At 31.0% G+C, this 24,376-nt stretch overlaps 2 protein-coding genes across 9 annotated transcripts in view; both read right to left on the minus strand.

Moving 5' to 3' along the window:
• The window catches only part of LOC128888291 (trafficking kinesin-binding protein milt), an 80,029-nt gene extending 62,097 nt beyond the window's left edge, over positions 1-17,932 (minus strand). For 2 of the 8 annotated variants that reach the window (XM_054144994.1, XM_054144993.1), the window contains exon 1: positions 761-967. Coding sequence is in view for 2 of the 8 variants with exons in the window: in XM_054144995.1 (XP_054000970.1) it covers positions 6,461-6,565; positions 8,745-8,849; positions 14,013-14,235; positions 15,131-15,322 (625 nt within the window). In the remaining 6 variants the exon portion in view is untranslated. Of the gene's footprint in view, positions 1-373; positions 968-6,460; positions 6,566-8,744; positions 8,850-10,155; positions 10,431-14,012; positions 14,236-15,130; positions 15,338-16,719; positions 16,795-17,863 lie in introns of those variants that run through there. The other 6 variants (XM_054144998.1, XM_054144997.1, XM_054144995.1 and 3 more) reach the window with 6 other exon arrangements.
• Positions 17,933-20,965: 3,033 nt separating this feature from the next.
• Positions 20,966-24,131, minus strand: LOC128888307 (uncharacterized). The gene is made up of 3 exons (XM_054145046.1): positions 23,587-24,131; positions 22,019-22,274; positions 20,966-21,205 (listed from the first exon to the last, which is right to left on the minus strand). Exons 1-3 carry the CDS (start codon positions 23,627-23,629, stop codon positions 21,088-21,090), a joined length of 417 nt encoding a protein of 138 aa, XP_054001021.1. The 5' UTR covers positions 23,630-24,131; the 3' UTR covers positions 20,966-21,087.
• Positions 24,132-24,376: the final 245 nt, after the last annotated feature.

Consider the following 24,376-nt stretch of genomic DNA (forward strand, 5'->3'; position numbering starts at 1 on the left):
GACAATGCACATGTAGAATTTAAAAACTTTTATATGAGAATCTACTGACTTACTGACTTAACCTATGTACGCGTGACTATAATTTAAAATCTATATTTTTAATGCGTATTAATAGAACGGTCAACTAAATTTCGAATGGAAGATATCGCCATATAGTAACTTTAATTAACTGACGTAAAAAACATTAAAATCGATCGAGTTAATTCATGATTAATAAAAACAATTGCATTTCGAAAGTCGTTCTTATCTAACCTAAATGTCACGAAATTTTCAAATTACTTTACTTTCTCAAATTCGCATCTGAAATTGAAATTCAGAACACGTACTATGTTCTTTTCTGTGTCCGGAAATATACTATAGTAAAAATCTTTACCTCGCAAAGAATTTCGTAGAAAATTAACAGCTCATTAATAAACCATTCCATCTTCGATTAAATTAGTCCAGTTTATTAACGCGATGAACTGCATTATAGCCGCTACAGCTCGATTTATAACGAAATGTTAATTAAGGAAGTTCTGACGTGTGATTCCTAACTTTGTTGAAATAATGGTGAATGTTTTAAAATTCCGTTGCGATGATTAATTCACGAAAAATGTTAATGACGTGTTTACGAATCGAACGTACGCGTTAAGAACAGTCCATACTTTAAGTATAACAAAAAAAAAAAAAAAAAAAAAAAAAACTACGAATATTCACGATTACTGATATACGTCACGAACAAAAACATTTATAAAAACAGTATATTAAAATAGCGATTCACTTTCAACTATATGTTTGATGGGTTTTCCACAGAATTCACAAAAGAATGCCTGTCTTCTTAAAAAACAACACTTCAAAATAAAAGTACGTTAGTCTCCTTAGAAAAAGCATTTTCTTTTACATTATAAGAGTAGAGGCGCATACCATCCTCCGAACGTGGAGGACGAGCGGCGACTAAACTGAACTGCACTATGGAAGTTCACAACAGTGCCGGGCCGAGCGCTCTGATTGGTTCAGAACTCCTTTAGGCGGTTACCGATTGGATAGTCAACAAAACGTGCCTACTTAAATGTGACTTGTTATTAATGATGCGTAAAATGTTATTTGAAATAAATAACGAACAGTATTTTCTGAAATAGCTCATAATAATATTTTTTCAGTAGAATAGTTTCCTCGAATACACTATTTACTCGCTAAGAATAAAATAATAATACAGAAGACTGTATTTTAATTACTTTAGAAAATAAAGATTTAAGTCGTTCGAATAGGCACTTACCAATTCGATCACACGAAACGGTAAACACGAATTTATTTGCGAAACAAAACGTTTAGATTTTGTTTACATCCTATTGTGATTATTTTTATATATCTATATAAATAGATAAATGGACCATAGCTTTATATAATTATTTTATACCCATATCTAACATACAGTGAGTGTAATAAAGTATTCGTACACCCATCAATTTCCAAAAAAACTATGTAAAATTGCAATTTATTAACTTATTTTTTATAAACAATGACATTCTACATATTCTCGGAAATCTCTAGAATAGATAGATTGCAAAAAAATAGCTATTTATGTAAGTTGCGAAATTAACAAGACAAAGACAATTAATGGATAGAAATATTGAAGCAATAATTCGCACAAACCCCGCAATGGGAATAAACTAATACTACTACTAAAAAGTATTTGCACAACTGTTTAATTTTTAAAACTTTATTAATTTACAACTATATAATACTTTCTTCGTGGGATTTCCTTTCGATTTTATAATTATTGCAACTCTTCTAAGCATTAAATTAACTAAATTATTAGTTATTCGAAGTGGGATTTTTTTTCCATTCCTCTATTAGAGTCATTTTTAAAAGTACTTTACTCGAAATTTAATATTTTCTAATTTGCACGGAGCATTAAACTAATGTGTTTACATTACAATTTCTACTTCGTCATAAGAATCGTTCAAATACTTATTGCTTCTATACTTTTACCCACTTTTCGCATTATTTTGTTACTTTCACAAATTATATTAACTAGTAAATGTTGTTTGGACTATATCTATCTTAGAGACTTCCGAGAATATGTAAAATATCATTGATTATAAAAAAAGAAGTTAAGAAACTACAATTTCACACAAAAGTTTTTTAGGAAATTGATCGGTGTACGAATACATTCTACACCTACTGTATGTGTAAATATTTTTACTAACGAATTACTGACAGATAAGTTTGATGATGTAAGGGAGATTCGAATATATCAAACAGTGGATTATTAGTAAACGATTTATGAAAAATTCCAGATCAAGGATGAAAATTAGAAAACGTTACATTCAATTTGAAAAAAATGAATTTGATTAATAGATTCGTGGTCTCAAGCGAATGTCTTCAAGAAGATAACCGACGCGAACAACGCCAAGATTTGAAGAACATTATCGCAAATAAATGATAACAGGTGAACGATAATAGAGCTGTTCGAGTACTCGGAAAAGCCGTCCGAGTCGAGTACTCGGAAGAAACGAGCAGCTCGAAGGATCCGAGTAGCTCGAACCGAAGCGAGCGCCTCGGAGAAGGCGGATTCACGTTGCTGAAACGTGACGGTCCGTGTCGTATTACAACTGGGAAGAAGAAAATTACGAATTTCATTTTTCTCTATTGTTAATTATTTTTGCAATTTAATCAATCTATTGTATTCACCTCACAAAGTAATACAGTCAATAATAAAAATCAACCTTTATCGTTTAGGCCTGCAGAAAACTCGGATGTTTCGAGTTGCTCGCGAGGCGAGTCGAGCTGAGACTAGGGCTGTTCAACTACCCGTAAAAATCAAGCCGAGTCGAGTACTTGAAAAAATCAAGTAACTTGAAAAAAGAGTCCGAAAAAACCAAGCGTTCCGAAAGAACCGGGCAACTCGAATGGTTTCAAGCTTTTCCGAGTACACATGTTAGTCCGCAGCCGGGCAATAATTTTTATCGGATCTTAACGGATGTATTACCAATCGATTCTTTATGTTATCCCGATGAAAATGGTACCAGACACAATACAATTCGGATTATTTAGAAGGAAATTATATGGAAAAAATGATTTGCACGCTTTTTGTCTACCTTCGTTAAAAATAGTCCGATTTACATAGTGTTTAGTAGCGTTTTCATCAGGAAAACGTAAAGAATCCATCGCCGTTACTCCCGTAATAATACGATGCATATGAAGTGATATTGGGTGATTACTGAAAGTCAAAAACCAATGGTTGAACCATTCAAAGCGTACGTGTGTCGACTTTAACCCACGACGGACCTCAAAGGGTCCGAGCATTAAAGTTAAAATGTTTGTCATGATATGTTCACTTTTTGTTGTGTTTTATAAAAGTTAAAGAAATAAATTGCACTACTGAATTCCTGATGTTATACTGATGAAAATGGTACCAAACACGATATAATATCGATTAATTTTAATTATTCGTGTAATGTAAATTCTACAGACCACGCTGTTACACAGCAGAAAAATCTTTTTCCAATTCTACGCTGACTTGTTAATAATTAAAATTAATCGATATTATATCGACAAAAAGCGTGCAAATCATTTTTTCTGTATAATTTCCTTCTAAATAATCCGAATTCTATTGTGTCTGGTACCATTTTCATCGGGATAACATAAGGAATCGATTGGTAATATATCCGTTAAGATCCGATAAGACATACGGAAAATGATGGTCGACCTTCTTTGGGTCTAGTTTGTACGTCTACGTCCTTAAGATCCGATAAAAATTATTGTCCGGCTGCGAACTAACATGTGTACTCGGAAAAGCTTGAAACCATTCGAGTTGCCCGGTTCTTTCGGGCCGCTTGGTTTTTTCGGACCGCTCAGTTCTATTCGGGTAGCTTGAAAAATTCAAGTTACTTGGTTTCTTTCGGGTAGCTTGAATCTTTCAAGCTACTCGGTTTTTTCAAGTACTCGACTTGGCTTGATTTTTTCGGGTAGTTGAACAGCCCTAGTCTCAGCTCGACTCGCCTCGCGAGCAACTCGAAACATCCGAGTTTTCTGCAGGCCTAAACGATAAAGGTTGATTTTTATTATTGACTGTGTTACTTTATGAGGTAAATACAATAGATTGATTAAATTGCAAAAATAATTAACAATAGAGAAAAATGAAATTCGTAATTTTCTTCTTCCCAGTTGTAATCCATTTTAAAAACTATTTATTAACTATTAATTAATTATTTTAACTATGCACTGTGATAATTTGATTAATACTTCTAAAGTGAATAAATGTTCAAAATTTAAAGGAATAATTACATTTCCGAAAATTAATAAGATTAGTTATTAAAGACTTAAGGTTGAAACTGTTAAAAGCTTGCAAAAATATAATTATACTTCCAACTTTGAATCTTATTCGCAAATTGCTAACTTTGATCAATGTCAGTTCTAGTAGGGTTGTTACACGCCAAATTAATCACTTTTTACACTTTCCGACATAGAACAAAGTAGTGTAATCGAGGAAAATTTCGCGGAAATTCTTGTATACTGAAAAGCATGTTTTGGAACCTCATGATCACTTGACTCTTAGAAAAAATATATCTTTTAAAGGTACACATTAAATCTTATAAGTAATATGTTTCTGAAACTATTATTTTGTTAAAGTAATTATTGAATGCAATTGAAACAGTAGGAAAATAATCTGTTTTGAAAAGTATTGTGGCGTAATGATAAAATGAGAAATGGTAAAGAAAAACTTTGTGACAATTTGATATGGACAAATTATGACAACCTGATATGGAGTAACGAACAAATAAATTTAATTTAGATGAAGATTCTCGTTCAATTAAATCATCGTTTTCTCGGTTTCGAATTTGTTTGAAAAGTGTGGAATGTTGAAAGTTACTATTTTTGTCTATTTTAGGACAGAACTATCAATCCTATAGGTGTGTCTTTTTGTAATAATTAAGCAGGATTCTGTTAAATTATAAACAAATATAATACTTATTAAAAAATATAACTAAAATTTGTCAAGCTTTCTCTATCTAGTAAAGATATTCCAACCTGGACACTTCAAGATTGACATTAAAATTAGCTGCTTAAGTTTCATAATTGAAGAAATGAAATCATTCATACCTCTAGAACAGTTTTTCTATAATAATCAGTTTTGTATATATGACCTTCTTCTTCAGATTATTTATGAAATAGAGGTGACATTAGTCGATTGAAAGCATAAAAAAATGGTAGTCTTTGTCATTATGAGAGAATAAGAACAGAAGAGAAAGGACAGCATGAATAGAATCGCTTTGAACAACGGACTTAAGGATCGTAAGTAAGAATGCGATCAAATTTATAGAACATTGTGTTGAAAATATTTGTATCTTTATTAAATGAGCAAATTTTACATACGATATTTTTTCTATTATATTGACTATGAAAATTTGTATGAACATCGATGGGTAAAGCTGCTATAAAGTGAGTATGTAAACTGACAGCGTGTCATGTCTGTTCATCCTAACTAACGCAATCAAACGTGATATTAGTAAAAGATGACTTCGTTCATTCAAACAATTCTTGAAGTGTAAAAACTAGGGTTTCTAATATCTGTAGTCTCTTATTTTATTGTAAAAATATATATTATGTACTTGATTTTTATTCCTAGAAATATATTTGTGAAATGAAGAGATAACAGCTTGCCTCAGCCTTGCGTTCCTTGTAATATAGTACAAAGAATAGTGACATGTTTGTTGTTCCAACCTTAACTGTGTATACCTTGTTGAACTAGATGTTCCGGATTCAGTTTTTGCTTAAGACAATAAAGAGGGGGTTAGTGAAACTGTTTTAGAGGTATAAATGACATTATTGTCACGACTATTTCGTTTCTAGACTACATTTAAATAATATGACGTGCGTGAGGTATGGTCTCTAGACCATAATAGATAAGTTGGTTGGATAACAGCTTTAACCCTTTGCACGGTACGAACGTACGTTTACCTTCTACTTCAACTGACCTACTACATATAGTACAAATGTACATTTAAAGCAGTTAATTTAACTAGTGTCTTGCCATTTTTATTTGCATGTTACATAGGTATTTAAAAAATATTATTCTTTTAAGAGTCAGAAATAGCTTTATGCATGTTGAAAAGAGGCCTTTTCAAATAAGTGTATACATTTTATGTCGACTTAGTACTGAGTAAAATAAAGTATCCCCTTAATCCTTTGAATATAAGTAGCAGGAATAGAGTAATTCATTATAAAAGTGGTGCAAGTCCCTCTTCCTTTGTAGATACAAGTGTTATTATATCGAGCCCAAAAGTAATCAATTTGACACGGAACTACCCATTATTAAAACTCTATAAACCTTGCAAAAAACAACATTTAATTTACACGCCTTTTTTAATGCGGCACAGAATATGCAACATTTTTTTGACGTCAAAAGACGTGTGAGCGTCGAAGGTATGAAGTAAGAATAAAAAGTAATAATAAAAATGAATACATAATTACTTACTAAAGTAGTTGAGAGTTTCTCGGATCTGATCCGGTGACAATTTCAAATCAGTGTCAACTGATTTTAGAGCCGGTGATGGAATAAACCAGTCAGAGTTTTCGTACCCTAAATACAAGCAAAGTAAATGATTTAAATTAATAATTGAGAGTCATTTAAAGAAGGATAATCCTTCTTGATGATCGAAGCAATTAATTAACATTCGAATAGAATCGTATTGAAGCGTAAACGTTTTTAACTTAAGTTTAGAACAAATTGTACAATATAAAAGATAATTTAAAAAAAAAAAAAAAAAAGACAGAACCATAAACATGAACAAATATATCCATTCCTTTTCTTTAATATAATTTGTTCTTAAAATGATGACATAAAGAATTGAAAACATTTGTGTTTAACACGTTTTTATTCAAATATTAGTAAATGCTTGACAAAATCAAGAAACGTGTTTTTTTTAATCTTTAAATAATTATAATTACTTTTAAAAAGTCACGTTTAACGTATTTAACACTAGAACTATCAAAGAAGTAAATTGTATCTACGTTTTTGGAGTCAATTATTGAGACAACAAACTAATTATATTGATGAATTGATTTGCTGTATCTCCTCTAATTTCAAAGACATAGGTATGCAATAACCGTTAAGAATTCTAATGTTACGTGTGATTAAGCACTATAATAGACAAACACAGAAATAAAACTTATACTTCGTTTCAAAAAATGAATATTCTACGTTAAATAAAGTTTGTCATGAAAAACAGAACGTTTAAAGCGTCTGGTCACTCTGAGCGCTCGCCAGATGGATACTATTCTTAAACAATTCTTAAATGCGAAAGTATAGAAAAAAATATTTTTATGTTTTGACACATACTAAAGAACGGTCTAATGAACACATGAAAACTTTTTAATGAACACATGAAAAATTTTTTGAAATAACAAAAAAAATAGCGGCGATTCGACAATTTTGGTGAAAGCCTTCGGCATGAAATGCGCGTGGGCAGTACCATCATTATATTCTTTAGGTTGCATGTGAAAAAGAAAAAAAAAATTGGATTGTTTTGGAGTTTGTCGCAAGAAAGTAGCAATTGAATCTTTTCCTACTATTAAGAAAATTATGGTGAGCTGAAGAAATTTTTTTTTATTTTTCACCAAAATTTCACGAGAAAAATCGTCAATAAAAAAGAAAAAAGAAAAAAAAAAGAAAAACTAATCAAGTAATCCCAAAAATCCATTGCTACTCTTCAGACAATGTATCTAAAAGTAGTGTGTACAAATTTCAGAGCAATCGGACCGATAGTTTACGAGATTTACGTTGTACCATTTTGAAAAATGTAGTTTCGAGATAATTCTAAAAGAAAGTAAACGTGCGGTCCGATTGCTCTGAAATTTGTACACACTACTTTTATATACATTATCTGAAGAAAAGCAATGGATTTTTGCGATTACTTGTTAATTTTTTACTTAATTTTTTTTTTTAAATAGTAACCATCTGAAAAGCGCTCAGGGTGGCCAGACGCCTTAAATATCAGTCTTGGACTTTAAGATATAAAAAAAGGACGAATGCAACGAATGTAATTTTTGCATTTAAGGTCACTGATTTTTTTTTTAATTTAAATGTTTATTATTGAACATTTTTTAATGGAACTGCATACTTTTAACCTTTTACACAATACAACTGATACTAAACTTAATTCAATCGCACAACTTGTTTTGATATATTTGTTAATAACTAATGTATACTATACTCCTGTACAAACTGCCAGCCAAAAATGTAAAATAAAACTTAACTTATTGTCTGTGTTCTTACTGATACAAAGTATAGTAAGATTCTGTACTTATTAAGTTCTTATTGTACTTTAAACATTATTGTAACTTGAGTCAAAGAATTTTTATCTTTCTTTATTTACATATATTATGACACAAGGTTGAATTCGTTTAGTGTTAGTTACAATATGCAGTTTCGTTATAAAAATATTAGCAATTTTGAAATTGGAATAAAAAATTATTTAAAAAAAAAAAAAAAAAAAACATATTCAGTACATTTTTCCTTCAAAATCATCTAAATTTTATCCTACATATTCTGATCCAAGGGAAGCGTCCAGTTTCTCATGGCTCGCCTTATATCTAAAACAAACTAATTCTGCATTCAGTAATAAAATTTATACACTCTTTAGTATTGTTTAAATTCCGTACAAGACGAAAATATTTTAATAGAGAATAAGTGATCCAAGGAATACGAGTAAAGGGAAATTACATTTTTAGGTATATTAACTATCTGTGGAATCATTTACCTTGAAATTGAGTGAGAGTATCGGCACGTAGACGGTACCTAGGTATTTGTTCCTCTAGCAGACTGATGATTTCAACCTCTGGTAGTTCGCCACCACTGCATACCTCTAGAATAAAAAACAATAGCTTTATATAGACTTAGCCAATGTATTTCTACATCTTTATATTATCCAGCTAATAATACTTCTAAATTTATTATGCTACGTTTTTCAATAAATCTGTTCACACATATATTTAAAGAATTTCCGGCAGTATTTAACAATTGTCATATACGAATACAAATCATTAATTCCTCTAAATATCACGATTTTATTTAACAGTGACATTATATTAATTTAATAACATAAAACAATATTAATATTAATAATGTAAATATCAGTAATAATAATTTATATCAATATGAATAATATAAATTAATAACAAATTTCTTTGTATAAATACATATTATAGAAATTTTGTGTAATACTACATTTGTTAAGATTTTTATAAGAACATTAATATAATAATATAATATAACTACAATTTCGACATTATCTATGACATCGATGTTGTGGCAACCATATTGAAAATCTGTTTTTGTATTTACCGGTTAAATTTTTTAAATTTTCTTTAAATTGCATATTAGCATTTCTTTTTTTGCAGGCTGACAGTGCATACAGAGACAAGCTCAACTATGTCAATGATTTACGACTTTGTTCGAAAATTAGTCTATGAAATAGAAGATGAATGCCTAGTTTATGAATCCTATTTTACTGCATAGTAAGATTCAATACAACTGCAAATGTTTGAAAACACTTGTCTGAAGAGCAATGCAATTTTTAACGCGTTTCCTGGAACAGCTGTTCAAACAGTTATAAGTCTAAAGCGACGCTTTTGAACGTATTCATAATTCTGATAATAAGTACCGTAGGAACTCAGGAACTGCTCTCATTTAGATCCTATTACGGTAATAGTAATAGATTATAGTAATTCTTAAATCGTGCAGAATCTAAAATAATGTTTCAAATAAATCTCACTTCTATGCAAAAATTTGTAGGTCAAACAAATGTTTTAATAAGGTCAGGAATAAACAATTACTCCTTACTAGTTAAATATAAATACGATCAGGTAATTTCTTTGTTTTGACATTTTATTTATTTTCAATGTTAACATAACTGTTTACATGTATTCATTACTGTATACAAATACATTACGTTATTAATTAATAAGTTACTAGCGATCCACAAAATGTATCAATGTATCATATTAATAATATTAAATTCAGCTACTACCAAGAAATAATTGTTTATACCTGTTTTTTTTTAATTAAATGTTATACCGTTTTATATAACTCATTATAATTCAAATTTATTAAATAGAAAAAGTCATCGAAATCTGGTTAGCAATTAATAAATATATTACAAGAAATCGTACCATCTCTCCATTTACTAAGAATGCTGTCTCTCTTTTCAAGAATTTGTTTAAGCCTCCCAGGGCCTCTAGGCCGACTTGATACACCACTACCGAGGTACATAATCTTTTATTCCACACTAATAATCCCTATACATCATCTTTCATATATCCTTCGTCCTTTTAAAAACAATAACTTAACGTTGAAAATTAAAAATTGTCTGTGCGACCACAAATATGTACGTAAATATTGTGCCTTAAGAATTTCAACAAACACTTTCATTTCAACACTTTTATGAATTACACTTAACAGAGCTAAAAAGAATTTTTCGTTTCTTTTTTAAACATAACATTATGCATTTTATTTATGCTTCCAAGCAACTTTTTATAATTTCGCGAAAATCAAATAGTCGTTCAAATATGATGCCTGTTTATATAATATTTTGCGAATAAGCTACACAGTTGTGTAATCGTTCAATAGGAACATGCGCGATGAATATATTATAAAACTTAATGGAACCTTTTTTAGCCACATTCTAAGAAAAGGCAGCAGAGAAAAGGACGAGATTAACGAAATTTGTTCAATTAAAATAATTTCAAGGGACGTTATGCGTTAATGTTCACGTATCGTTACTCGATGAAATAATTGCACGTCTTTTAAAATGTGTTGAGAACATTTTTAAAATGCACAGAACACTTGTTATATTTGTTCGCGGCAAAGTCTATTTAAGATGTCTTCGAGTTTTCCAAGGACGTTAGCACATCACCAATAATTGTTCTTAACAGGTATCGAACTGGTGTAGACAGCAGAACATGCAAAACACAAGAGAGTGAAGGAACGAAGGTGTAGATTCCCAAGTCAAGCCAGGACTTAATCCACAGACAGTCGAATGAAATAGAACGAATCTATTGGCTTTTGGCCAATCTCCTTTCTTTACAGAACCCCGAATAGATCGATTACAAAAAGATTGATTTCTATAAATTTCGATGACGCTTAATCGTTCAGTTGTTTAATACATTTTATCCTATGTAAACAATCAACGAACTGTAAACTATATTGAAAACTTAAAAATATTTGAACTGAGTAACATCAAACAGTTGCTGGAATTCAAACAATGACGATTTTCAGACTTAAAAATATATTTGTATATGAAAAGTCAAAACAGTTTAAAAACAAATATTAATTTATTTTAAACGATTTTCAATATCTGTAAAATTATAATTACATTTAATTAAAAAACGAAACTTTGTTTCAGAGTTTGAATAGTATTGTTTAAAGCTGAACCATAGTAGAAAGAAACTATAATGTTAGACTTGTAATGTAAATGTTGGGATTTTAACATAAAATTGAGAATTTATAAATTACAAATTTTTTAAGAAAATTTCCACAGAATACAATTGATTACTTTTATTATTACAATAAAACTAAATATTCTATTAAATTTGCATAAAAATTGACTTTACTTTGATTTAACGTGTCTACGTTAATTACAATAGCATAACAATATAAATACTCAAGAAATTAAAAGAATTCAGAAGGGTTGAATTTTGTTAATAAATTGTGCTAGAAACATTGATAGAATTTTTGTTTAATTAAACGTAGCTATAATATTTAAAGATGTTAACAATAAAATTTAAGAATCCAAACGTATAAAATGAATTGATACTCGTTTTTGAGATTTGTAATATTTTGGTCTTTGGTTTGCATACGTGGAAATTTCTCTATTAATATAACTTTTAAGATTTATTCTTAAATTAAAAAAGTAATAATATCTCCTTTCAAGCAAGACTTTTCCAAATTTTTTCTGTAACACTTAAAACATTAAAATTACGAAAATTGATCAGAAAAATATGAACATAATTTGATTAACAAGAATAGAATCAAAGAATGCAAAAGATAAGTATGAAGATACTTTGCAGTTGATAACTATTCACGAATATCAATAATACATGAGTGAACGTTAAAAAGTACCATCTGTACCAATAAGTACCATGACTACATGGACAAATAGATACTATGTTAAGAGACCATGTAATGACCGAACGTTTATAGGTCGGTTATTTTCGGTGTCACGCAACAAGTGCGTTAGTTATTTCTGCACCATCCTCAGAATTGCAAAATTATATCATTAGTTGATTTGAATCGTCACGAGTCTCAAATAAATGAAATATTGTTTCGATAAATTATCACATTTCGGTTATTTCGATATAATCGTGATATTTATGAGTACTTTAATTGTTCGAACGAAACAGATGTACGAATATTAGAATAAAAAATGAAATTCGCAACTTTAGAATTAAACATGCTACATTACGATTATATGTAGGAAATTATATTTTAAAACTAAATTTAAATCACCATTGATCTCATTACAAAGAATCACAATCGACAAACTTTTCTAAAAATGTACTAAAACAATAAACTATCGAGTAATTTTACGTATCTTCTAAAATAAAAAAAAAATAAAAAAAAGAAGAGGAAAGACTGATCGATTATTTCAATTTATTGACGACGTCGTCTACAAAAATGGTGATGATGTTAATAATGATGATGATGATAATAGTAATAACGACGATAACGTTAATGATAATGATGATGGCAAGAATGATCGTGAAACGTAATCGTCGTTTACTCGTTCTTAAATTAGTTCCTTCTTCGACTTTGCTAAGGTTAAAATATTTCTCCAATGCAAATGCATACTTGCAAATTCCAGAGAAAGTTCTTTCACCAAACGTTAAAAGTTCCTCATTTGGTTGAAAACAGACTTAAACCATTTCCCTAAAATTAAATTCTAATCTAATTTTTTTTAATGCGAGTTTCAAAACACAGTGTACAGTATAATTATAAAACTAAAGAAATCCAAACTCCCTCTCAAAAATACTTCACAATTGCATCCAATATTTTGCTTTATTATTTCGGCATGTTATAATTGTTAAAATAATTATACTGTTACTAATAAAAATAAAACAGAAAAGATTTTTCTGTAGAATTTACTGCAAATAAAAACTAAAATCATCTGATCAGTAAAATAGATGGATTTATTTAATCAAAACATTTTTCACGCATTTAATTTTGACTTCCTCTATTTTTTCTCTACTAATTTACAAGCCTACAAATTGACAAACTATTATTTGAAACATTTTGTAGTATTTTTCGTAATTTAAAAGTTGTACACTCATAAATTAAATGGGTGACTTTGATCTAAAGGATAGTTTCTCCTTTAAAGTTGAAAAGTAAGTTTGATCAATGACTTTTCATTTGTTTCATTTGCATTTTTTCAGTATTTCAACTAAATTGAAGATGAACTAAAAAATAGACACATACGTATAGTGCATCCATCCATACATACACAAAACAGCAAACATCTGTAGTCATAAGGCTAAATAAGTATGCCATAAATACATAAATATGTTCTAAATCCCTAAATCTATCACGAATTTGTAAACTTGATACATATTTTTAAATTTTGTAGGACCTAAAAAGCTACTAATTTCTGATTTCTTTTTAATTTAAAAAATGATAAACGTAACAAGATATTTCAACTGATTACAATGAGAACTTCTGTGTTTCCTAAAAAGTTAATCTTCTTGAGGTTAGTGTCCTTTTGATATCCGTGATTTAATTAACACATTATCTACTGGAAACATATCGATAAGCTTTTTAATTTCAGCATCTATCCACCACAACCTATTCACTGTATTGTTGGTTGTCTACTTACAATGCTTAATTCGAGGACACAGGCAAGGCTTTCAATATACCTTATTAGAGTATGCACAAATTAATGTCATCATAGATTAATATACGCTAATGTTGTATATCTCTCTTAATTTGTAAACACTTTCTAAATAGACATATTAGTTGAAGTGCTAAAATAACTCACCAGTGATGGTCTCAGCGTCCCTGGTGGTGGCTGGAGTAGGAGTAAGAGGCTGTGATATTCTGTTTCTGGATAATCTAAGGGCCTGAAGGGTGGCCCTTGCCGTAGGCGACACGTTAAGTGCGGTGGCTTTCGATCGAATCGAAGCCTCTGGCCCCTTCGGAGCCGCATCTTCCACGGCGGCCAGTTTGGACGCTGTGGCGACGAAGGATATCGCCTCACCTTCCTTCATGAATAGTGGAGCCATAGAAAACGATCAAAATATTAATTTCAATACATGAATTTCAATAATTCTTGGAGACCAATACCTTGGAGACATAGAATGCTATGTTCAAATTATATAAAAACTGACTTTTTACAATTCTTTAATGTTCTTTTTCTGCCCTTTTTAATGACTTTCTAATGCGAGCTCAATTAATATAAGACATAAGTACATTCAAGAAAAAAACACTATGTTTGATTCTCTTTAGATGTAACAAATCAATATTTTTCAAAGTGAGGAAAAAAATACATGTTTAACGTAGAAAATAATAAATAACTTAAGCGACATTAGTTATTTTCATTTTAAAGAATTTTATTATTGTTTTTTAAGTAATTGTACGCCTGTTAAGGTTTGCTACAATTACGATTTTTTAAATGTAACTTTCTTTTAAATTATGTTTGAACAAAGTTATTTTCCATGTTGGTTTATTATCACTATTAATTACTTCCACGTGATATTGACGAAAATTACTGGTTCAATTATATTTTGGCAAGATGATAATTAATTGGTATATTATATCTATGTCAAAATTTTCCTACTGATTTTATCGTAATATGTTATCATATGCTGATAATAACATGATAATAATATCAGCTTTAATTGTTGGAATACTACAACAAAATTAATTACTTATTTCCTGTATAAAATTTAGTTTTATAATTTTAATAATTACGAAATCAATAACAAATACTTCCTTTTAGTAAACTCATAATATTTTCACCGGGAATATGCAAATTTTAGTAATATCTATTTAATATCTTCAACATGACAATAATATTCATAATATTACATTATATTGTAATGCACAGCTTTTTATTCTTATTGTTTTTAGAAACTGCTCTAATCAAAGAAAACTTACAAAGTTAAAGGAAGAATTTGAGCCAGATTCATCAATTGATGGAAATGTTGCTTTTGACCCCAAACTATGCTGAAAGACTGCATTGTAAGACAATTCCGTGTTATCTTTGTCATTATTAGTATTTTGTGGTTTTCTAATGCGTCTAGCAGAATTCCGCCTTGCTTCTGCAAATGCAATTCCTCTAAGTAGCATTTCATTCAAATGAATCACAAGCTATCACTGCTAAGAATATATTCCATTATGAAACCTTTGATCTTTCAATATAAAATCATGTTCTTCGATGATTCATATATATTAGTATTGTCTTACTTACGAGAAAAAATATTGTTTTAATAGTTATCGCTAATGATGAAATGTAACAATTTTAAAAGGAATTTTGAAGAAGGTACACTACTGTGTTACTACTTTGTTCTAAAATCAAATGTTAAATTACACTTTCTTTCTTTAATTATCAAGATATTATTTTTAAACTAAATACGTATTTAACAATGAAATTATGAACTATTACACTTGTAACTTATTACACTTGAATATCAATTAAACACTGACAATTGCTTTTTTACATAAATTGTTTCTATTTCGTTCTCAAAAAAATTATAAATTATAAAACTATAGATCATCCAGAACTCTTAGATTCTTCAACGAATTTTTCTGTGAATAGAGAACTTATTCTTGTATTGTTTTATATAAATTTAACAAGGAAATGTCACAAGGAAAAACAGATACAAATATCCCAAAAGGTTTCAACGAACTGGTTATTCTCCGAACAACTTATTGATCCCTACAAAGAATTTTATCTCCACTCCACTGTTTTATCATTTAATATATAGTGATAACAATTGTACAGACATGTTCAAAATTTTGTAGATTTCTGTTATACCTCATACATAAAAAGTAATCATGATTCAGTACATGTATTTAATTTTCAACTTGGTTCAATTTCAGACAATAATGATATTAAAAGTAATAATAAGAATTTAAATATAAAGTTCTAACATTAAATCAATGCTAAAGTAATGATACAATTTCAAAATAAGTGAAGCAACATGATCGATACAAGTATATATACAAATTTGAAAATGAACATGTAATAAATTATAAAACAAATTTACTGGAAAATACATCATTCTCAATCAAGCAATGTGTTTTTCTATTTTTTTTTTTGGAGTTATACGTTTATAACAAACACATATCAAGAATAATGTAAGTGCTATCTGATATAGTGCAACAACTTAGTCATTTTCTTAGTAGAATATGCTACTTTCAATTACTCACAAATTACAATTTATCACAATATCTTTACAGCAGTTACTTCTTAATGTACCAGAAGTTACATAATTTATTTCTAGAATTATTTGTTATCTGTTAATGTATTAACAGATGTTGTATTAGCTTGTATTAGATATGTATTAGCTTCAAAAGGTATCGGAAGATTAATTTACTCGAATATTAAATTATTAAAAATATATATTATTTGAAACATTCTCCATTCAGAATAAATTTTTGTTCAGCAAATCAATATATTTGATGCGTTGTATTATTTGATTACTTAAGGTAACTTAAACAAAACAACTGGTTTAAAAACTCACCGTGACGTATTATACAATCTTTGGTTTCCACTAGGGAAACCACAATGATCACCACAAGAAGACAATGTAAAAATTCTGCAAACATAAAAAAAATTATAACCATATTTTACAATTACAATTCTTTTCAACAGCTTTTACTAAAGTATTAATATAGATAAAAATATACATTGATATTTTTAGATATATTTCTTACGAATTCCATAATATTCAAACTAACAAAATATTAAAATATAAGATATTCCAAAATCAATAAAGACTTATATAATTAAATACTTGTATCACTTTAAATTATAAACTGCATAAAAATAATGTAAAGTACGTTCAAATATCTGCAAATCTCTATCTTCATGCTTGAAGAGCCATCTTCAGATCAAAGCGATTAGATCTTTAATAAATGATAACGTTCGAAATTTAAATACTCTAATTTCAATCCTTTACATTTCAATTAGTTAATCCAATTGTATCAAATAGTTTTGCATTACATTAACATTAAAAATTAATATAATAACATTTAGATAATCATTTAATGTTTTAAAAGAACATAAAATTATATAATAGAATTCGCTGGATTTAAGAATAAGAAAGGTAAAGATTGTTAAGTGGATAATTTTGTATATATTTTGACACATGAATTTTTTAAACCATTCACAGAAAAATGCCAAAAGAATATTCTACATAAAAATAATTTTTCAGTCAAAACCGATGAGTACATAATATTAATGAACAATGAAACTTGAATTACATTTAAATTAAACCAAATCTAAAAAAATATTTCAAAGAAAGGTTAACTTAATTAAGATTACAGTTAATTCTTGACATCTACCGTACATCATTTAGACACGAAAATGAAAATATCTTCCTACTGTAACAAAATTGACAAAAAATTCTAAGAAAAGTATCATAATCAGGTTTATGATATTTGTGATTACAGGAGGAAATGAAATTCGAGGACAATGTATCGATTGAGTTGTCCGCAGTAACCTTTCGTAACGAGGTTAAAAACAACATCTTTTCATTGATTCCGATTTTTCAATCATTTTTGAACCTGTTTCGTGTGTTTTCATTGTGAGAATATTCATAAAGAACAAAGCGTTAAAAATATAAAAAAATACCCGAACAGAAAAACGAAAAAGCTTTGACTCACCTGTCTTTCCGACATTTTTTATTTGTGTCACATAATTGTTGATTTTCTGGAATTCCCTTGCGTTTTTACGAAATATTCTTTACATTTGTCGCGTCTTCACCGAGGACAAAATTTTTCTAAAGAATTATCTTCCGAAGAAAATTCGGGCGTCCATGACGGCCCCGAATAGTCCGAAGCTACGTGAATTACGAAGACGATCATATAGCGGGTGATGAAATGTATTTCGAGTTTAAGTTATAACGGGATATGAAAAAACTGTCTACATTCAAGATAGATCTCTTTGTTCATTTAATTACCTGTTGTTAATGTTCAATGTTCCTTAACTTTTTTTCAAGTAACGTAAAGGATAATAATACAAATTTTATGTATCGCTTATTTAAAATTTACATAAGATAATTTATTTTGTATATATAAATTTGAAATTACATTATACCTGACTCGAATCTTTTAGTCGGTCAGAAGTATTTCCCTGACGATGACATCAAATGAGTGACGTCAAATTTTTCATTCAACTTATACAAGTAGGACCGACCTAAGAATTTGTAATGCCTTGGTCAACATTAGTAGATTTAGCCTCTTTTCTCATTCCAAATTAGTCAGCTTTAGTTTGTTTGAAATCGCATGAAATATTTCATTAATGATTAATAATAATGAATACCTTATAGTTATTTACATCAATAATTTATGTATTTACTATTAGTATTAACATTCTTTTTTTGCTCCTGCTATTGATTCTAAGGCATTCTGCTTTAGAAAATACTGCTATACACATTGAATTCAAGTTCAAGTTTGTACATCGAAAATAATGATAACTGGTCTGGGAGCCTATTTTCAAGCAGTGTTGCCAGTCGTAGCGGATTTTAGCGACGTGTGCGACACAGAGATACCAAGCATAAAATGTCCAAAATGTAGCGGAATTTTGTGTTTACCCTGAAATATTGAGTCAAACACCCAAACTTGGGATTATTTCGTACGTTCAATTTCTATGACCATCGGATTCGTGTCTATTCGGATAACTTCAGCACCGTTCTTCCTTACATCTTATCTGAAGAATAGTTTGCCCGAAATTTTACCTAGAGATAAAGAAATCAGGTGTAAATGAACACCCTGCGGTGTATTTTTCGTGACGAGATTTTATGCTGATTAAAGCATGTATAAAATACATTTTAATAATACATCACACACCTTAAATATTTAATATTTTCATTTCTAACTTCTTAATCTTAAATTAGAAATTTAAATGATTGTAGCGGCGCGTAGCGGCTATTATATTATTGTAAACTATAGTATAAACAAATTATGTTTTATAATATTTAGAGCCAAATTATACAGGGTGTCCCAAAAGTCGGGGAGGAGCCGGAAATGGGGGGTAGCTGAGACGATTCTGAACAACAATTTTCTTTGCAAAAATGTCGGATGGGGTTTCGTTAAGAAGATATTAAGACCCCGTCCAATCAGAGCGCGCGTAGACCGTTCGAGCGGCCGCGGTAGCGAAGGCTACGCGCTGGCGGCCGCGCTTGTACGCGAACAAGTGACTCGACGTGCATCGACGGACATTGACGCTGCCGCCAGCGCGTAGCCTTCGCTACCGCGGCCGCTCGAACGGTCTACGCGCGCTCTGGTTGGACGGGGTCTTAATATCTCCTTAACGAAGCCCCATTCGACATTATTGCAAAGGAAATTGTTGTTCAGAATCGTCTCAGCTACCGCCCATATCCAGCTCCTCCCCGACTTTTGGGACACCCTGTATACAGATAGAAAACCATCAAACTTTATCTTAAAAAGTTTTTTTCTATCTATGATAGTTTCGGAGATAGCCTATTGCAGCTGAAACTTTAGGAGGTCGTTTCACCCTCTAAATATAAAAACGACCAAATATAAAAAAATATGTATATCTTATTTTTCGGTCCTAAAATCAAAACAATCGGAGCTGGACACTGGCTTATATGGTATGAGGTAGTGTAGGGACCTACATATAGTCATAGGTTCAAGCAGCGTTACCAACCTAAGCTAGAGAATTTAGCATTAAGAGATTTTCGTCGTTTTTGAAGAAGGGACGCAGGAAAGAGAACTTTAAGGCTGCGCAGGAACTAAACTAGCTCCACCAACGAAGAGCAACGGAGAATAGGTGAACTACGAAACAGTTTTTCGCGTTTTTTATGCACAATAATGAAAACAAACATATAATGATTATGCATTTTGTAATCAGGGGAAGTAAATCTATCGACCTATCACGAGTTTGTTTCGAAAATTTGTAAAAAAAAAATTTGTTCCTTAAAAACATATTTTTATCATATTTTAAAGGTGAAATTGCAAAATCGGGCGTTAGAGTGGTATGCGGAGTGATATAAAAAATATTTTAGAAAAAGAATCGTGAGAAAATATTGCTTCTTCGCTTCAAAAAACTTGATGAGCTTCGTTGCTGTGAAATCTTGATGATTTGTATGGGAATATGGTTGCTCCGCTATCACGCTGTCCACTGCAGCGCTGCTGTCGTCTTTGCTGCGGTTGTTACGCTAGTAGTCTAAGACGCTTTTCATCATGGTTCAGTATCGTCGTAAGTTTAAAAAATGCCCGCGGTCATACATTTTTCTTTTAAGTAAGTGTGTATATGTATATAGAAATTGGTAAAAAAACTTCAGATTTACTCGAAGCTTAGGGTTTTGCCCATCACTGATTTCAATGAACTTTGAAATAGGATAAAACTCCCAGCTCTTGTAAAAAGGCGTGTGCAAGAAGTTATAATAATGATATAAGAAATGTGATTGATATAAGGACTTGAAAGGTGCACGAGGTATTCTGGTGGACCTGTTCAATAGTTTTATTTCTTCTATTTTTTTCTACGAAAAGCACTCTTTTGCGTTCCATCGCGTTCGAGCGGTGGAGGACACAGCGGCAGCCGAGGAGAATGGCATATATAGTATAGTAATAGGCACGCGCTATGCTACGTTATTACTACTTATATACATATACATTACTGTATACGTTGAATTCTCCGGTTTTCCCCATTTTTCTCCGTTTTTCATTATCCAATCGAAACATTCGACGTCTCATTCTGTAGGTATTTTCATCATCTACATTTCATCTGCTTCAAGGATTGATATTGCTATATTACTTTAAAATTTATACGCAAAAAACGACAAAAATCAAGATTTTCTTGGATTAAATTGTTTATAAGAAGAAAACGGAACAGAGTTGAGAGTGAAAAACATATACCTATTCATCTACGCATCCCTTTTATTAGTACTTTTGTCACCAAAACGCTGTTTTAATTCTCTACCGATTGGCCTAGTTGTATTGTTGACGATTGGAGGAAAGTTGTTTTTGTGACGTATCTCGTGCCTGTATCGGGACAAACGATGATGCTGGAAAATTCGTTTGGAAAATAATGAATGAAAAGTTTTATCTAGGCTGTTTGAAGTTTAAGGGGTTAGTCGCTGTCAGGAAAATGGAAACGGACAGTTTCTTGTGTGTTTTTTTTAAGGTATTAAATAATAATTTTTATTAATGAAATGTACATATATTACAAAGTATGTCTTAAAGAATTATAAAAGAATGTTTGTTTTAAGAAAAGGTTAATTCATTTCGTCATAACAGGCGATGGCGTGGGTGGCCACTTGCTTTGCGATGAGCAAGATTTCTTCAAACTGGCGCACCTGGAAACAAAACTAAAAGTAGATTTAGAAAATATATTAGACTAACGGGTCCCTGAACGAAGGATTTTTTATCTTCTTGTATACTTTTTTTTTATCCTGTATTGAATCGCTTAATTTTAGTGAAAAAATTGAAAATCAACTTCAAATGTAGGCCATCTTGTTTTAAATTAATTTTTTCCAAAATCCTTCGTTCAGGGACCCGCTAGACTAATCTATTTTTGAAATCTACCTTTGTTTTTTTCAGGTAAACCAGTGTAGAGAAATCTTACTCACTGAAAACCTACGTTTTTAAATCATCGTCTACGTCATCGGCTGTTATGACGATATAAATTAAACGTTTCTTAAAACAAAAAATGTTTTTTGGTTCTTTAAAACATGCTTTGTAATATACTTAATTGCTACTAATGCAAATTATTATTTAATAACTAAAAAAAATCACAAAGAAATGTCGTTTTTCCTCTTCCTGACTGCGACTAACCCCTTAAGCAGAAATACCCACAATCGTATGTGATGTGAAGTTGTATAAAGTTGTGTGTAGTTCTCATCGTAGCAAATTAGTACAAAATTATTTAATGAATAATCAGTTAGAAGTATTAGAAGTAACGGATCCTTCGATCGTAAAGGAAATTTCGGGGCATCGACTAGTCTTCGAGGACCCCCAAACGCAGGCATGCCCCCCACCCGGGCTTCAAGGGGGCTGGCCAAAAGGGACCTGGAGGTGTCGTCGCGAACGCCGTCAGGATCGTACGTCACTTCTGTTGAAAACGTCAAATCGTGAACAGTTTAGCAAAGTGACATTGAATATTGAAGGTAATTATTTAAGGATAGTGACAAGACATCGCGAAGTGTGCACCGAATTCTGTAATCAGAAGTTTTTCCTGTGTATAGAAACGTATGTAGAACAATCTGTGAAAGTTGGAACGCGCAACTCTCTCTCGTTTTCGAAAAATAAATGTTTAAATGTGGGTGGAGTGTCAAGTTGTGAAGTTAATATTTTGCCCTGGACGCGGTTTGATCCCGGTAGGAGACACTTATTATTTTTTGTTTCGATATGGAAACTACCTTTCTATTGTATACAGATTATTTTAATAAAATATCGTGTAATTTGTATGTTTTTTATCCCATTGAAAAGGGAGTTATAAAAATTATTCACAGCGTAAATTTTACATTTTTATTCTTAGAGTAGGGCAAATGCAGATTACGCTGTAAATAATGTTTATAAAAGCTTGTAGAAACTCTTCTCCACATCCTGACTCCCTTTTCAATGCGATAAAAAATATAAAAATTATACGATATTTTATTAAAATAATCTGTATACAATAGAAAGGTAGTTTCCATATCAAAACGTAAAATAATAAGTGTCTCCTACCGGGAGCGAACCGCGTCCAGGGCAAAATATTCACTTCGCAACCTGACACTCCACCGACTGCGCCACGATGTTTCTATCACATCCCCAACACGGGTACGGTCGACACTCGTCAATCGAAATTTAGATATTTTTTAATATTTATTTCTCGAAAACAAGAGAGAGTTGCGCGTTCCTACTTTCAGAGCCATGTAGTTGGACAGGGCCCGACCAAATAAAACAGGAAAACTAAGATCACCGTCCCTACTCGAGGCGGAACAGGACGGTGTAATTAAACAAACGCGCCTCATGGTTACTGATCAAAGATCAGACATTAAGTTTCTAATAGATACAGAAGCTGATATAGCTGTAATACCAAAAAGGTTTGAAGACAAAAGAAACATAGATCCTGAATTTTGTTTGTATGCAGCAAATGGTTCGACAATTAATACCTATGGCGAAAGGACACTGACGCTAGATTTAGGTTTACGCTGAGAATTTCTTCGGAAGTTTGTCGTGGCCAAGACTACTAAAGCCATATTAGGCGCAGATTTTTTGGGACATTTCAACTTACTTGTGGACATAAAACACAAGAGGTTAGTAGATGGTCAAACATTATTACGTACTAAAGGAAAAATTACTGATTCACAGCATACAACCATTACAACGGTGAGCAAAGTCTGTTGTTACGGGGAATTGCTAAAGGAGTTTCCAAAACTAACCAAGACGTCTTATGATGACAGTGTGAAACATCAAGTACAACATTATATTGTGACGAAAGGACCACCGATTGCAGAAAGACCAAGACGTCTCACGCCGGAAAAGCTGAAAGCAGCTAAGGTAGAATTTAATTTTTTATTAAAACAAGGAGTCTGTCAGGAATCAAGGAGCGAATGGGTAAATCCACTCCATATGGTTCGAAAAAAAACAGGTGATTGCAGGCTATGCGGAGATTACTGTGGATTAAATAGCAGAACTCAGCCCGACAGATACCCTTTACCTCATATTCATGACATCACGCAACAATTAGAAGGTACAAAAATTTATACGGTACTGGATTTAACGCGTACGTATTATCACATACCCATAGCAAATGAAGATCGACGCAAAACAGCGGTGATCACACCTTTCGGTTTATTTGAATTCCGTAAAATGCCATTTGGGCTCAAGAATGCTGCTCAGTCGTTCCAACGATTCATGGATACAGTATTAAGAGACTTACCTTTCGCACATTGTTATATTGACGATATTTTGGTGGCATCCGGTTCTGAAGAAGAACATGGACAACATTTACGCATGCTTTTCAAAAGATTGCAAGAATATGGTCTAACTGTAAATATAAAAAAATGTATATTCGCAAAGGATAGTGTTAGGTTTCTTGGCTACGAAGTGAACCAACATGGTGTGGCACCGTTGACAGAACGGGTCAAAACAATCCAAGAGTATTCAAAACTTAGAACAATCAACGATTTGAGGAGATTCATACCCAATGCCGCGGAAGCACAAGCACCT

Source organism: Hylaeus anthracinus, unplaced genomic scaffold (genome assembly GCF_026225885.1).
Source record: "Hylaeus anthracinus isolate JK02 unplaced genomic scaffold, UHH_iyHylAnth1.0_haploid 11991, whole genome shotgun sequence".
In the NCBI taxonomy this organism is placed as follows: domain Eukaryota; kingdom Metazoa; phylum Arthropoda; class Insecta; order Hymenoptera; family Colletidae; genus Hylaeus; species Hylaeus anthracinus.